Consider the following 14,701-nt stretch of genomic DNA (forward strand, 5'->3'; position numbering starts at 1 on the left):
AGATGTGTCAAGATGCCTGTATCCATTAGGGTAGCAGCCACTGTCAGGATACTCTAAGCATTTTTATCTTAAATCTTCAAGGGATTTTACAGGTAATTATAAACAAACCTTTAAAAATCCATCATGCTGAAATTGAGTACAGAAAATAAGATCTTAACCCAGAAGCAAATATTTATTTAAAAGAGAATTTGCCTCCTCTGGCTCAGGCTCAGCTTTCTTGTTGAATAAGAATCAGTTCTCAGCATGATCTGGCCCTGAACTGCATTTTGAAATAACACAGATAATCACTCCTGCCACTTGCAAGTCACAAGGGATTGGAAGAGAACATTTATAATATAGAAGTCAAAATGACTCTCAAACCTTAATTATAAAATATATTTAATTGCTAGAAGACACAGAGAATAGAAAAACTTCTAACTGTGAAATCTGTTTCCTAATGGGGCAAGGGAGTGTGGTCCATCTATATTAAATTACTTTTACTTCTTATTCCACCAAATGCACTGTGCTGCCTCTTCCAGCCAAATCTTTGCAAATGGTATTCTCACTGCTTTGACTGGACAACACCTCCTAATCCCTCAGCTCTTGATTTAGTCATCAACTTTTCCAGTGGCCATCTCTACTCTCAATAGGTGAGGAGCCCCTTCTCTGTGCACCATGCACCTGGCTGGCATTGCACACAACACTTACTGCCCTGTAATTGAATCTTTAGTGTTGTTTTGTTTTTTCTATGAGTGTGAGCTCATAGAAAGCAGAAATTTTCTTCAATAGCCTATGTATCCCCCAGTGCCTGCAGAGCATCCAGATCATTACAATGCTGAACGTGTTTTGTTGGATGACTGGATGGTACAACGAAAAGGAAGGCAAACTGGGCAGAATAGAGTGATGGCGCCCAAGGCCTCAGATGTCACAGGGGAATGGAAAGAAGAAAAAGGAAAAGTGTCACCAGAGCGCAGGCCCTGTCACTAATTAGCTCTGTGACTCTAAACAAGTCACTTTTTCTCTCAGGACTTCTCAGTCCTGAGTGGAAAGAATGAAAAGACCTGACCAGAAGGGCCCATCAAGTATCTCCCAGGTTTTCTGTTCTCTCATATCTGTCTTTAGGATTGTCCACGCTTCATCAGCATACCTACTTTTACGTATCTTTTAAAGTCCGATCACATAGGGTTGTGTCCAAAAGAGCCAGGGAGTAGAAAGATGCAGCTAATTGAAGACCGTAACTATAGCTCCTGAATGCATGCATGAATGAATGAGCAGGCTTCTTGAAATCTCTTTAGAAGGTGAACTTTTTAGTTCTTTTGACAAGATATCATTTTATGAATATCATCTCTAAGAGAATGGCAACTTCAAATTTCTTTTTTATTTTTATTTATTTATTTATTTTAATTTTTTTTTTAACGTTTACTTATTTTTGAGACAGAGAGAGACAGAGCATGAGCAGGGGAGGGTCAGAGAGAGAGGGAGACACAGAATCTGAAAAGGGCTCCAGGCTCTGAGTTGTCAGCACAGAGCCCGATGCGGGGTCAAACTCACGGACCGTGAGATCATGACCTGAGCTGACGTCGGCCGCTTAACCGACTGAGCCACCCAGGCGCCCCAACTTCAAATTTCTTAATAACACACATGAAAATGGAGGCTGGTGAATTTACTGCTTCATAAAGAAGCTTAGGATTACCAAAGAAGCCCCATCTCTACTCAAGGGATGCAAAGTGACCTTCAAAATATCACTTCATTCTTGCAATGGGATCAATTGGTTAAAATCACCAAGATGATTTTTGCCTAGGTCATCACTAACATTGGGCAAATAATTCCAGCCAAGAATAGGAGCTACACATGCTTAGTGATTATTTGTCCTGTATGATTTCATTAGTACCAGAAACTTTGGCATCAATTTCAAGCCACGATAAAGATACAAAATATTAAATGATGCCAGAACAAAGATGTTCTGCTTAGGCCGAACAACATGCAAACACCAATAACCATACAAACAGAATACACAGAGAGAAACTGCTATATGATGTAGTGGGTTGGGATTTTCTTATATTTTTTAGACTGACGAAGGCACTCTTTGAAAAAAACCTGGCAAGTCACAAACACTACTCTAGACAGTACATTTTAGTTACAAATATTTAAGCAACATATTATTTAAAACTATATTCAGTCCACAATCAATATTTTCACGTCCCAAATAACTAGATAAAATATATGAAAAATATATTAAATGTGAATACAGAAATTAGATTTTCAGCCCCAAAGGGTACTAAAATCAAGTGCATTTTTTTTTCAAAAAAAAAAAAAGCCTTAAAGGTCACTTTTCTAAATGACTAGAATGCTGGCATTTAGCCAAAGAAATTTAAACTGGGTGATACCTGCTGGAATATCCATCCCTGTTGGTGTGAATGGTGGATTTGGATGATCCACTCATCAGTCTAAGATGCTTTATTTCTATTATATATTCCCTATATTACAGCTAACTAGTGCCTCCCTCTAAATTAGTTGATATGATCAGTGTAGTCAAAAGTTTCAATAATTTTAAATAATTTTAATATTTCAAGAGTGATATATATATACATATATATATGTATATATATATATATATATATATATATATATACACTCCTTAAAAAAAGTTTTTTAATGTTTACTTATTATTGAGAGGCAGAGAGACACAGAGCATGAGCAGGGGAGGGGTAGAGAGAGGGGGAGACACAGAATCCGAAGCAGGCTCCAGGCTCTGAGTTGTCAGCACAGAGAGCAACACGGGGCTTGAACTCACAAACTGCAAGATCATGACCTGAGCTGAAGTGGGTGGCCCAACCAACTGAGCCACCCAGGCGCCCCAAGAGTGATGTGTGTGTGTGTGTGTGTGTGAGTGTGTGTGTGTGTGTGTATAAAGTATGGATTATAAAGTATGGATTATAAAGTATGGATTCTTACACATCAAAAATATAAAAGAGAAAATAATAGTAATAGTTCAAACATCATATGCACATACACAAGATGTTCATCTCTGTAAACTTCTTATAATGATGCTAGAGAAAAAAGTGTAGCTAAAAATGTTAATCACATCAGCTGAGACAATATTCAGAGATAATGGAGAGAACAACGTTATACAAAGTAAAAATCATTTTATGGAATACTATCTCAAGAGAAAGCCAAGACAAGTCGGATAGGCCATGCATGGGAAGAAGAGGAATCCTATAGACCAGGGCTTGGTCTGGATCATCATTTGCTTTGGAGGGTGGGAAGCATCTCCTGTGCATTGCAGGATGTTTAGCAGCACCCCTGGACACTACCCACCAGATGCTTGTAGCAATCCCCCTGCTGTGACAACCAAAAACTATCCCCAGACATTGCCAAATGTTCCTGGGGTGGGAGGGCTGTAAAGTGTCTCCTGGTCGAGAACCCTGCCTCAGATTCACAGCCACCCTGGTTGCCGCTCCAATCCTTAGACGCCAGCCCAGTTCCTGGCTTCAGATGCAGAGTGAGCCTGCCTACACCGAGGTCAGACCTTAAAGTGAGCATCTCACAGCAAGGTGGAGCAGCTTCCCAGACCATGTCCTCTCGGACCAGGTGAGAAGTCTCCCAAATCACAAATACATTGGAACTCATCCAGGCAAGTTGCTTAGATGCCTCAAATCTTATTTTGAGATCTTGGTTCTGTAAGCCAACTACCAAAACAAAGTGAAATTACTATGATAGCAAGCGTGGTGCAATCCTTTGAAAATGAAACAGCAAAACAATCCCGTGGCTTAGAATGGTACATAAAGAATCTCATGGGGGAAAAGTAAAACAAAAGTAAACTGAAGATTATCACAATCTTTTTTGTAAATATAGCTTAACATACATATTAACATACATTTTTAACCAGAACTGATGTTGTATTTTATTAACTTAATTGGTTTCCTATTTTTTATCACATTAGTTACCTCATCTCTGTTGGTTGATAATGTATAAATACAGGCATCCTTTTGTGTCAACCTCAGGTAATTTGCTCATAGTAGAGTTTAGCTCTTAAAGTTAATGATCCCACTTGCCCCATGAGTGAGGCAGGATCACAAAACAGAAAAATATAAGAATAGTGGGGTGTTTAAGAATAGCTCCATCAGGGGCGCCTGGGTGGCGCAGTCGGTTAAGCGTCCGACTTCAGCCAGGTCACGATCTCGCGGTCCGTGAGTTTGAGCCCCGCGTCAGGTTCTGGGCTGATGGCTCAGAGCCTGGAGCCTGTTTCCGACTCTGTGTCTCCCTCTCTCTCTGCTCCTCCCTCGTTCATGCTCTGTCTCTCTCTGTCCCCCTCCCAAAAAAAATAAAACGTTGAAAAAAAAGAATAGCTCCATCAGTTTCCTACTGGGTAGAGTCTGGACAAGTTACTCAAGTCACACAAGTGTAAACCAGTCTCCTCTTTTAAAAATAGGGATTGTGGTAGCACATATCTGCCATTAGGTTTGTCATAAGGACCCATAACCTAAGGATGCAAAGCCCTTAGCACAATGTCTGGTGTATAGTAAGGGCTCAATGAATAGTAAATAATCCTTTTGTTATAAAAAATTATCATTTGCATGGTCATAATTAAAAATAACCATGAATGATCAATAATTCCATCTTATCACTCTATAGAATACCATGCCTCTAACAATCCAGTAAGTTAGAAGTGAGAACTAGAGGAGGAAGCATTAGTCTCTTTGCAGAGCAAGACAGTATACTTGATAAATGTCACATATTCTTTTTATTAAAAAGGAAAATGAAGCAAGAGTAGTTAAGTGCCCTTACTCAAGCCTTAATCCATTTTTGCCTTGTCAGGGTAATGGAACCAAGGCTTGAGGTGTTAGATGTGGGTAGAGCAGAAGTAATTTCCTCATCCGTTTTATTATCCATGGGGTGGTTCCATCTTGCAGCCTACAGAGAACATTCTGTCCTGGGAACAATAAGTGAGTCTAACATTTCACTGGGGCAAAAGACTCCTAATAGCTAACAATATTCTTGGGCCAGGAGTGGATCTCAAAATGATTTCTCTTCTCCCAAGTTCTCATTCATTCAGAATTTGCTGATATAATTTATTCACCCAATGCATATTGATTGAGGACCATCACCTGCCAAGAATTCTGCAAAAAGCTGGAAGTATCTTGATGATCACGGTTGGGGCACTCAAGGAGATTAGCCATGGGAGGGAAGCCAACACTCACTAAAGGGATGCAGAATTTCAAACTGAGCCAAGAAATGGTTCTTTAAAAGTATAAAACCTCTCCCAGCCTGCAATGTCAGCAAAGACTTCCCAGTGTAAGTGACACAAGAACTGAGTGGAAATCTCAGGTGTAAAGCTTGGAACCACATTTCCCAGATTCCTTTTAGGGCAGGTTTGGTTAGATCCTACCAATGAGAGGCACCTGTGTGAAATTTGGAGCTCTGCCCCAGGACTTTAAATCTCAACCAACAGTGTGATGTAAGGAAGAGGGAGGAAGGTGAGAGGGCAGCCATCAGCAGAGAAAACACCTGAACAGACACTCCTGGTTATGAGATCATGGCACTCACTCTTTTCTCTTAGTCTTCTACAGCTGTCCTGACTCGATCATTTCTAATCTTGTTCTACTAGCCAGACATTGGGGCTCTGGATATCCTTGCCATAAACTAACTCCCTTTTGCTCAAGGTAGCAGAATTAGCTTCTGCTGTTTGCATTCATCAAGCAGTTTGTTTCTGGTAATATGCCATGTTGCTCTCCACTGTACTTACATTTAGGATTCTGCATGTCTATCTCCCCAACCAGACTATCAGCTTCCTGAGGACTAGAGAATATGTTATATCCCTTTGAGCCTCCAGGACCTAGAGTAGTGACTTACTGACACATAAGAAACACTCAGTAAATGCAAAAATAATATGATTTTGCACGTGTTCAAAAAACAGGAGGCTTGCCAATAATAATATAAAAGTGCAACTGGATGTTTAAACACCAGGAAAAAGATCAATTGAGTCAAAAAGTGCTCCATACTTTACATCAACTTTACACCAACATGGAAATCTCCATGTTCTATAATCATCTTCTCAGGTAATTGTTTTTTATTTTTTATTTTTAATAAACTTCATGAAGAAACCCAGTATGCTAATAACCATAGTCCTGTAGGGTCTTTACCTCTGAACTTATCATCATTCAGAATTTTCACCACCACACTTCCAAATTGGTAGAATAAAGCTGCTGAAGTGGGCAGGTCCATAGATGCCACCCCTAGAAGCCAATTCCACTCACACCTCCCTGCCCTTTCCAACCCACAGGGCAATCCATGAAGCCCAGTAGGTAGCTAGTGAACCTGGCTTCCAGAGAAATCACCATCTGTTTTTCTACCCCTAATAAATAAAGTGCCTCTGCTCTATAAAGTGGGACTGAGCCCTAGAATTAAAATGGAGATAGAACTTTTGTCCAATTTAATGACTTTTTAAAAATTTCTTGGGTAGTAGGTTCATGTTGCGTGAGCTACATAACAGTCTGAATTTGATCTGGGTCAAATAATGCTACCATGTCCTAAAATCCTGGACATTATACACTTTCCAAATGTACAATGTCATCAAGGTTTTATGACATTTCCTACAAAAACTCAATAGTCAGGTAGCACTTCATCAGTTGAAGTCTGAATTCAGGTATGAGAACAGAATGTTAAGTCTGCAGCTTGAAAACTATACTGCTCCTCTGACTTCAGCATCACAGCCATAAGGGGATGCTCCACTGAACAATTTTCATACATGCACATTTTTGTCCCCCTACTAAAAGAACTCCGTATCTGGGAATTATGGAGTGGAGGCAAATTGCAGTAGAACCAAAATCTATACTTGATGACTGCTGTGTTCCTACAAAAGCTTGCTCAGAGATATTCTGTCACCTGAGGTTCTCTGTTTCGTCAACTTCACTTCCTTCCTCAAGTAACAAAATGATTAGGGCATCGTGTCCATGCCTGCTGTCCAGACATGTGACCTGTTCACATGGCTTATGGAGGACACGAGATTTCTGAGACTCAGACCTCTGAAGGCAAGGCTGACAGATACGAGGTGCAAGCCTAGCTTCGCCAGGTTAAACATGGCTATGAAAGGAGCATACCCATTTCTATTGGCATCAAAACACAGTGCTGGTTGCCAAAGAGTCTATAAGAAAGAAATATTAAGTAATATTACGTGTCTGACATTGACATAAGTTTATTATTTCTTCCATGCCAACACACCCTAATCCAAAGCTTACGCTGTTCCAATCCAGACCTGCCCTAAACAGCCAATTAGGCTGAATGTGGTCAAAACTCTGAGTCTTCAGTCCCAAAGACAATGTTTCATTGGCCCATTAGCTTCTGTATTATTTCCACATTTTGACTAGATTTCTGAATTGTATGTATTACTTCTTTGGGGATTATCTGTCCTTTACATTGCGGGTATATAGAATTCCTGCCCCTTCACTATGTTGCCAGTGGTGTTATTTCCTCCCCAAACATGTTGGTAAACACTCAGTGAAAAAAAAATGTAAAACTGAAGAACCTCTCCCAATACACATGAAATACTTCTAATCCATTATCTACATGGTTTAAATAAGTGGGATTATGATCACGTTGCCCAAAGAAGTCATACAATTGGCTTTGCTCAAGAACTTCCAAACCAGTTCCAAACCTTTGAGTCTGGCTTATGGAGCAAAGTATAAAATTTCGCAAACTGTGCCCATCAGCACATGTCTTTTGTCACTTATGCATTAAAAGTACCTTCCCAAAATCTTCATTCATAACATTAGTGCCATTTATTCCTCAAGAATAAGAGCACTTAGTCTCAACTCCTGGTAAAACAAGGAATTGTGATGCTCTTCCTTGATTGACAGCTGGTGTCATCATCATAAAACTTGAGGTCCATACGCTAATTCTTTTAATTTGCACTAACCATTGTATTCTACTTTTCCAAAGACAAAAAAAAAAAAAACAAAAAACAAAACAAACAAACAAAAACAAACTTGCACCTATCTGGGTTGCCTACCTACCATAAGCTTCAGTGTCCTTCAGTTTCCTGGGTTAATAACTCTACCTGCCTCAAAGGATTATGATCAAGAGTAAGTAAAGAGTGCACATAACAAGCATAGCAAAATATCCAGCATACAGTGTTCAAAATAAGTTCTATAAATGTTAGCTTTCATCATCATTCACTCCTGGGAATTTTAAGTGAAAAGTTTTCTTTTGAATCCTTAGTACCTACTCTAAGAACTGCCACTCTGTCTCTCTGTTAGTCCCATCTGCCCTCAGCGGCCTCATTGATTCAAGGGTCCTTGGTCATGCCTTCCAAGATCTCTTCTAAACATCTGTGTCAATTAGTTGGCACTGCAAAGAGGAGATCAAAACACCTGGCTGGGCCTTGTCTGTAAAGATTCTGACAGAAATGAATTAATAATATAATCCATCAGATCACCAATACCTTGAGAGTGAGGATGGAAGCCACAGGGGATAGGGGTGGCTTCATGGGCATGTGACTTGTGTAACTGCACAGGTCCCCACACTCTGAAGGGCCCCAGACTTGGTTTTATGCTCATTCAGAAATTCTCTTTGAACAATTTTCATTCTGCACAAATTATGTAGGTGGCTGCAACTGGAGATTTTTTTTATCAGAATGGTATAAATTGTTTTATGTTTTAAAAGAACTACTCCAGCTTGTGTGTTAAGAAGAGCCTATAGGAAAGGTAAGGGTGAAAGCAGGAAAAACAGCTAGGATGCTGTTGATATAAACAAGGTGAGAGATGATAGTGGCAAATGACACCAGGAGGAGGAGCCAGTTAGAGTCCATTTGTCTGCAGCTGCAGCTGCAGTAGGGGTGTCCGGCAATATGCCTGTCTGCAGCAGTGTCCCAGCCAGCTGGCTTGTCCTGCCCACTGTCAGTTCCTGCCCAGTTTCCACGCTGGCTGCCTATTAATCTGACAGCCCTATGCCTTTCCAATATATTTTATTTTCTTAAAAGATCAGGTAGTCGTTTTCTCTTCTTGCCTGTTCTTTTCCAGGGGACGGTAGGGGACCCTATGTTCCCCAAACTGTACATAGTAGCAAATGGGAATTTTTTGTAAATATCAGGGTACATTCCCCAAATCTGGATCCCTACATGGAGAAAGTGAGCTGCTGACGGTAAAACAGGAAAGAAGGGCCCTAGCTAGATCAAGCATCTTCTGTGTTAGCCCACTGTAGTCAGAACTTATTATATGTTCTCTGACAGATTGCAATTAAGTAATAGGTGTAAACATTACTCCCCCCACCAAATCCATATGGGTTCAGTACGGTAAGAGCTACTAAAATTTACATAAATAAAAAATGCATCTAAAATACCTTCAAGACCCACAGAATACATTGTTCAACTCTTGGTAAGGAAAAAGAAAAAATTAACTTTTCAGACATTTTAATATTTTAGACATATATCTAAATTTGTACAATTATCCATATTTAAGCTGGAAACTATAAAAAGAATCATCTCTATTTATTTTTCAGGCAGTCAAACAGAAAATTCATCAGTCCATGCTAAGAATGGCATGACACAACCACCAGTAAGTTAAGTACCAGCATGTTAAAAGTTTATACTTCCTAACCTAAAACTCTAAAAAAAATAATTTCTTCTTTTCCATGTACTCAAAAATTTCTCTGAAATGACAAAACATGGATGATACCAATTCCCAGACTGAATGGCTTATGTCAACTACTTACCTTCTTCTGAAGAACATTGATTTTTCTTTCCTTCACTTCTAACATATCTTTCATGTCTCGAATCTCTCCAGCCAGTGTCCCTTTCTCTTCTGTGAGGTCCTGCAGCTGTTTTGTTTTTTTATTGAGAAAAGACTCTTTCTCTTCCAGGCGTAATCTCAGTGCATCTACCTGAAGTCAGGAAAAAGAAAGAAGATTGTGGTTTTACACAGTGGTCATCAGTAACCATTAGGCCCGGGGAGGGAACAGGGCAGCAGTGCATCTTCTCAGCACAGCATGGTCAAACCATTGCTCATGGGCACCTCAATGCCATGCATTTTAACAGCCTGTATCCACCTCAAAGTCCTGTCATATGTGTATCTGAACTGTGACACTTTTTTTAATATAAGGTTTATATAAAATAAGCCATTATGAAATAGTAGTATGTCTCCCTGCTGTGAAACCATTAGCTAGAAAACAAAGCACATCACTATTCCATTGCACAGGGAAGGCACAACACTGCTTGTGCTCTGCAACATCCTCCAGGAATATGGAGAACATGATGAGCCATGCCACAGACGTCTGGAAGAAGACAAACATGTAGAGAAACACTCCTGAAGGAGAAAAATACAAGCTGCCAAGAGGAAGGAAATGCTACTGGAGGAAGGAAATGCTGTGGAGATGACCACTCTCCAGTGTTATGAAAGACTGCTTTCCAAATATGTAAGAAAAAAAAAGGCATACAAAAAATACCTATTTCTACCTTAGCTCAAAAATTAGATTATTACAATTCCTGCTTTTCAAATGTCAGTAATAGACATAAGGAAACATAAACATTATTTTTAAACTTAACATTCCAATGACCATATGCAAAAAAGGTTCACATGGATAATGTGAGGTTTTGGGGTGATGGAAAAATTTAATCCTCACCCTCCATACCAGGCATTTGATAGACAGTAGTTACATCAAAAATCAAGTAGTGATGCAAGCACGATATTTAGAGATATCAAAATAACCAGGCAAAAGGAGTTGAAAACAGGTTGTCTTGGGGAAGGAAAAATGGGGTAGGGGTCTGCTGTATCTGTTCACAAATCTTGTTGAGTAGTTTTTTATACTATACTACCAGCAAGTAAAATTTGGATGAAAAAAACACAAAAATTAAGGGAAAATGAGGTGAGAATACCATAATAAGCCAAAATAAATAGTTTTGTAAATACTACCAAGACAGAGAATCAAAAGGCAACTTGGAACACTGGAAAGAGGACACTTTGGTTTTAGGTTGGATTCTGCTTCTATCTAGCTATGAGAATCAGGACAAATAACTCTCACTCCCCCCTCCCCACCCAGCCCTCCAGCCTCAGTTTCCCCATCCATAAAACAAAGAGGTTGGAACCCCCTAAGTATCTGACATTTTATGATTTTAAAGGCAAGAATCAGTCTTAGGTAGATCAGGGAAGAAATGATGATATTAGAGATTTTAAAAAGTTATCAGAGTAGAATCTCCTTTTCTTACCCCTTTCCAAAAAAGAAGCACCAAAGCTGTGTTTCTAAAGGTCAAAGGTGATGAGAGGTTGGTGAGTAGAGAGTTTCTCCAGTTTCTATCCCAGGGAGGTGGATGAAGCAGGGAGGTCTCCACAAGGGAAGGGGTGAAACAGTGCTTATAAAGCCCTGTTGGCAGAATGACCCTGACCACATTATGAGACAGGATGGACATTCTGTGACTGCACAGGGCAAAAACAGCAGATTCCTTAAATATTTGATAGTTGTGCTTCTTCTTACGTAGGGGCCATGGAAATCTAGCAGCTGGGATGTGAGAGGGATACTCATGTCCTAGGGATCTTCCTTTGACTAAAAGAAAATTCATGCCAGTTGCACTAAAGCTTCAGCATCCCAGATTCTCAAGATTGTTTAAACATCCCAGATTGTTTAAAGTCATCTCTTAATTCCCTTGCCTTTGGAGATGTGTCAAGTAAGAAATTGCTGAGGCTGAGGTCACAGAGGTTTTTTCCTGCTTTCTCCTCTAGGGTTTTGATGGTTTCCTGTTTCACATTCAGGTCCTTTATCCATTTTGAGTTTATTTTTGTGTATGGTGTAAGAAAGGGGAGGGTTGGTGATGGGTACTTAGGAGGGCACCTGTTGGGACGAGCACTGGGTGTTGTATGGAAACCAATTTGATAATACATTTCTAATTAAGAAAATAAAATATAAAGTCATCTCCATCTACCAACCCAAAATAATATCAATAGTTATCTTTGGGTTTTCATCCTATCTGGAAAAAAAATGTGATTTTTACTTTATACATAAAGGATGGCATTTGGTAGGTTCTTTGGAAATTGGCAGGACATGTTGAGCACTCCAGATTACAGTAGTGGCTATAAGGGGTTACATTCCATTGAAAAGATTTCCCACAGGCTGACTAGGATTCAGTGTGAATTTGAGAAGAAACTGTGGTCCTATGAGCCCTACATTCTAGCTATCAAACATGGATGGTCTGTATCTGGACTAGAGGAAATGTCTAACATTCAAAACTTTGACGTAAATAAATTACAATTTGGGAGGTAGTAACGGATGCTGGAAAGAGTTTAGGAAAGGAGACTCTGCACTGATGAATAATATGCTTAAAATTTACTGTGCCCTCTCACATGTGTGATCTATCAGTGCCCTGCCTCATCTTCCTGAACCTAGAAGAGACAAAACTCTGGCTGTAAGAATATCTCTCCTCCAAGAATAAAATAGAGACCAAGGATGGCCATGGTCAGCACACTGCTCGCAAACATCCAAATTCTACATGGCAGGAGGGAGCCTGTGCCAGCTAAGGTCTTCTGTTGGGAAGTTTATTTTCCATACACTCAAATGCATTTATTTAGCTTCAAAGGAATTTGAATCACGACCTTCAATCACTCCAGTCTATCCTCATAGCTTTGCAGTCTCCTGGAATCAAGAAACAAGGTTTAAGAGTCTTTTTTTAAAACAAAACTTTGACCTGAACTGTATCCAATTCTCAACCAACATTAGCCCAGTTTGCAGTAAGCAAGTATGACATCATTTCTAAAATCAAATTTTAACTTCCAGATGGTACAAAACCACAAGCAGGCACAAAGGCCTCCTGATGCACAGAAGTTTAAATACAGGGACGATCAGGCAAGAAAGAATACAGTCTATCAAAAATTAGACTATGTACTTCCAAGCTGGGTCCCCTTCACAAATATTCTGATTTCACTCAACAGTGTACATCATTTATAAAGGAATCAGAAAAGCCTTGAAGGTTAGATTATATTCCAACATCAGGTAGAGACATAAAAGTTAAAATGTTTGGGAATATGAAATACCTTTCTCTGCCTCTTCACTCAACACCAAATAATTTTCAGGGCCTTAACTCTCTCTCTTAAACTTTGGCAGTTGACTCAATAATAAAACTTGGCAAAGCAAAGAGCACCATCATTTCCCAGAAAAACAAAAGAAAATTAGAACTGTATGATATAGTCAATGCACAAAGACCCAGAGGTTGAATTTCCAATTTTTACATATGACTTAACCGCATGGGAACTAGTCACCTAATGTTAAAACTAGGACAATCTTTTCATTTTAGGAGAATTACTCATTTCCTTCTGATCCAGTTGTATGAATACTTGTCTCTGTGTGTGTGTGTGTGTGTGTGTGTGTTAAGAGCATGTAACATATGAAAATTTAACCTTTTATCTGGCAATATAAAGCATGAAACATTTGTTATCACTTCAGTTCCAGTTAATAACTTGAAAGAAAAGGACCATGGCAATAAAATTGGCAAAAATTGCCAAAATCGGAGTTAAATATTATTAATCTTGATGTCAGCACCCAGGAATTATAACCAGTTCCAATGGTGAGGTATGTTTCTATACATAAGCCTCCCGACCTTTCTGCTGTATTTTACATAGGTTTCAGAAACAGTTTCAATGTTGTGACAAAACACTAAGTGCTACTTGATGTGCCATAAATAATTTTTTAAAATCAAACGGTTCATTTCAATCTTAAAATGACTACAGCAACACTTGAGAAAATAAAAAAAAAAAGAAAGAAAACCCTTGAGAGAGAAAAAGGGTCCACTTGAAAATTTTCACAGATTAAATACTACTTACTTGACAACACTTCAGGAATTGAATAAACATGCTATCACAAAGAAAAACTTTAAAAGAAAATGAAACTGGAACACTCACAAAACTCCCAATACGGTTTTATTTCACATTCAAAACTTCGTTTGTTTGTTTTTCCTGATAGTAGACTTGGATTAAGGGTATATTTGAATTTGATTCAACTTGCAATCATTCAAATGGGGGACAGTTTCAAAGTTGCAAGTATGCATAATGTACACAGCCTCCGAAGACACAAACACTAAAAATAACCTCAAGCTTGCTGTGGTAGTAAGTACTAGTTCTCACTCACAATCCAATTCTCCTGTCCTTCCTGAATACAGGGAAGGTCTCCCTTCCCAGGCCCTTGCAGGAATATGGGTCTGTGTGTTTTATTCATGAAATGTAAACAGGAGTGACATATGTCAGTTCCCATCCATGCCACCCCCACACTCTTTCCCTTCCTCAGAGATCTTGAAGGCTACATTTTCCAGATAGTGGAGTTACAAGATGGCAACCCCCCCATAAATCAGTATTCTCAGTTGACCACGAGAAGCAGGGTCACTCCCCATGTTCTGCTGCTCCAATTCTCAACCCTCAACATGGGTTGGACTTACAATATGATGTGTCGAACCACTCTGAAATTATTATAACTTCAACTGGTTTTGCTAGGGAATGGGCACCTTAAAACTAGAAAGGTTTACTGGTCTTAGAGATTGCTATAAACCTAAAAGAAAAAGGACCAAAATTCTTCCCTCTACTCCTTCTATGTGTTGGACCTCAAAATCTACTTTCCCCTATTCTTTCACCCCAAATCCAGAGAAGGGGAAAAAATGATGGAGAGCCAAGGACAGAGCTAAATGGAGCAAGTAGCAGAACCCTGGGGAGTGGACACTGAGGTCAAAGGTCAAGATCTTGGGAGCAGAAAGAAA

At 39.4% G+C, this 14,701-nt stretch overlaps 1 protein-coding gene across 9 annotated transcripts in view; it reads right to left on the reverse strand.

Annotated features, from left to right (window-relative positions):
- The window catches only part of ERC2 (ELKS/RAB6-interacting/CAST family member 2), a 923,200-nt gene that overhangs the window by 531,192 nt on the left and 377,307 nt on the right, over nucleotides 1-14,701 (reverse strand). For all 9 annotated transcript variants that reach the window (XM_045051699.1, XM_045051677.1, XM_045051694.1 and 6 more), the window contains one exon: nucleotides 9,688-9,855. In XM_045051699.1, the coding sequence (XP_044907634.1) occupies nucleotides 9,688-9,855 (168 nt within the window). The remainder of the gene's footprint in view (nucleotides 1-9,687; nucleotides 9,856-14,701) is intronic.

The sequence above is a fragment of the Felis catus genome, chromosome A2 (genome assembly GCF_018350175.1).
Source record: "Felis catus isolate Fca126 chromosome A2, F.catus_Fca126_mat1.0, whole genome shotgun sequence".
Taxonomy (NCBI): Eukaryota; Metazoa; Chordata; class Mammalia; order Carnivora; family Felidae; genus Felis; species Felis catus.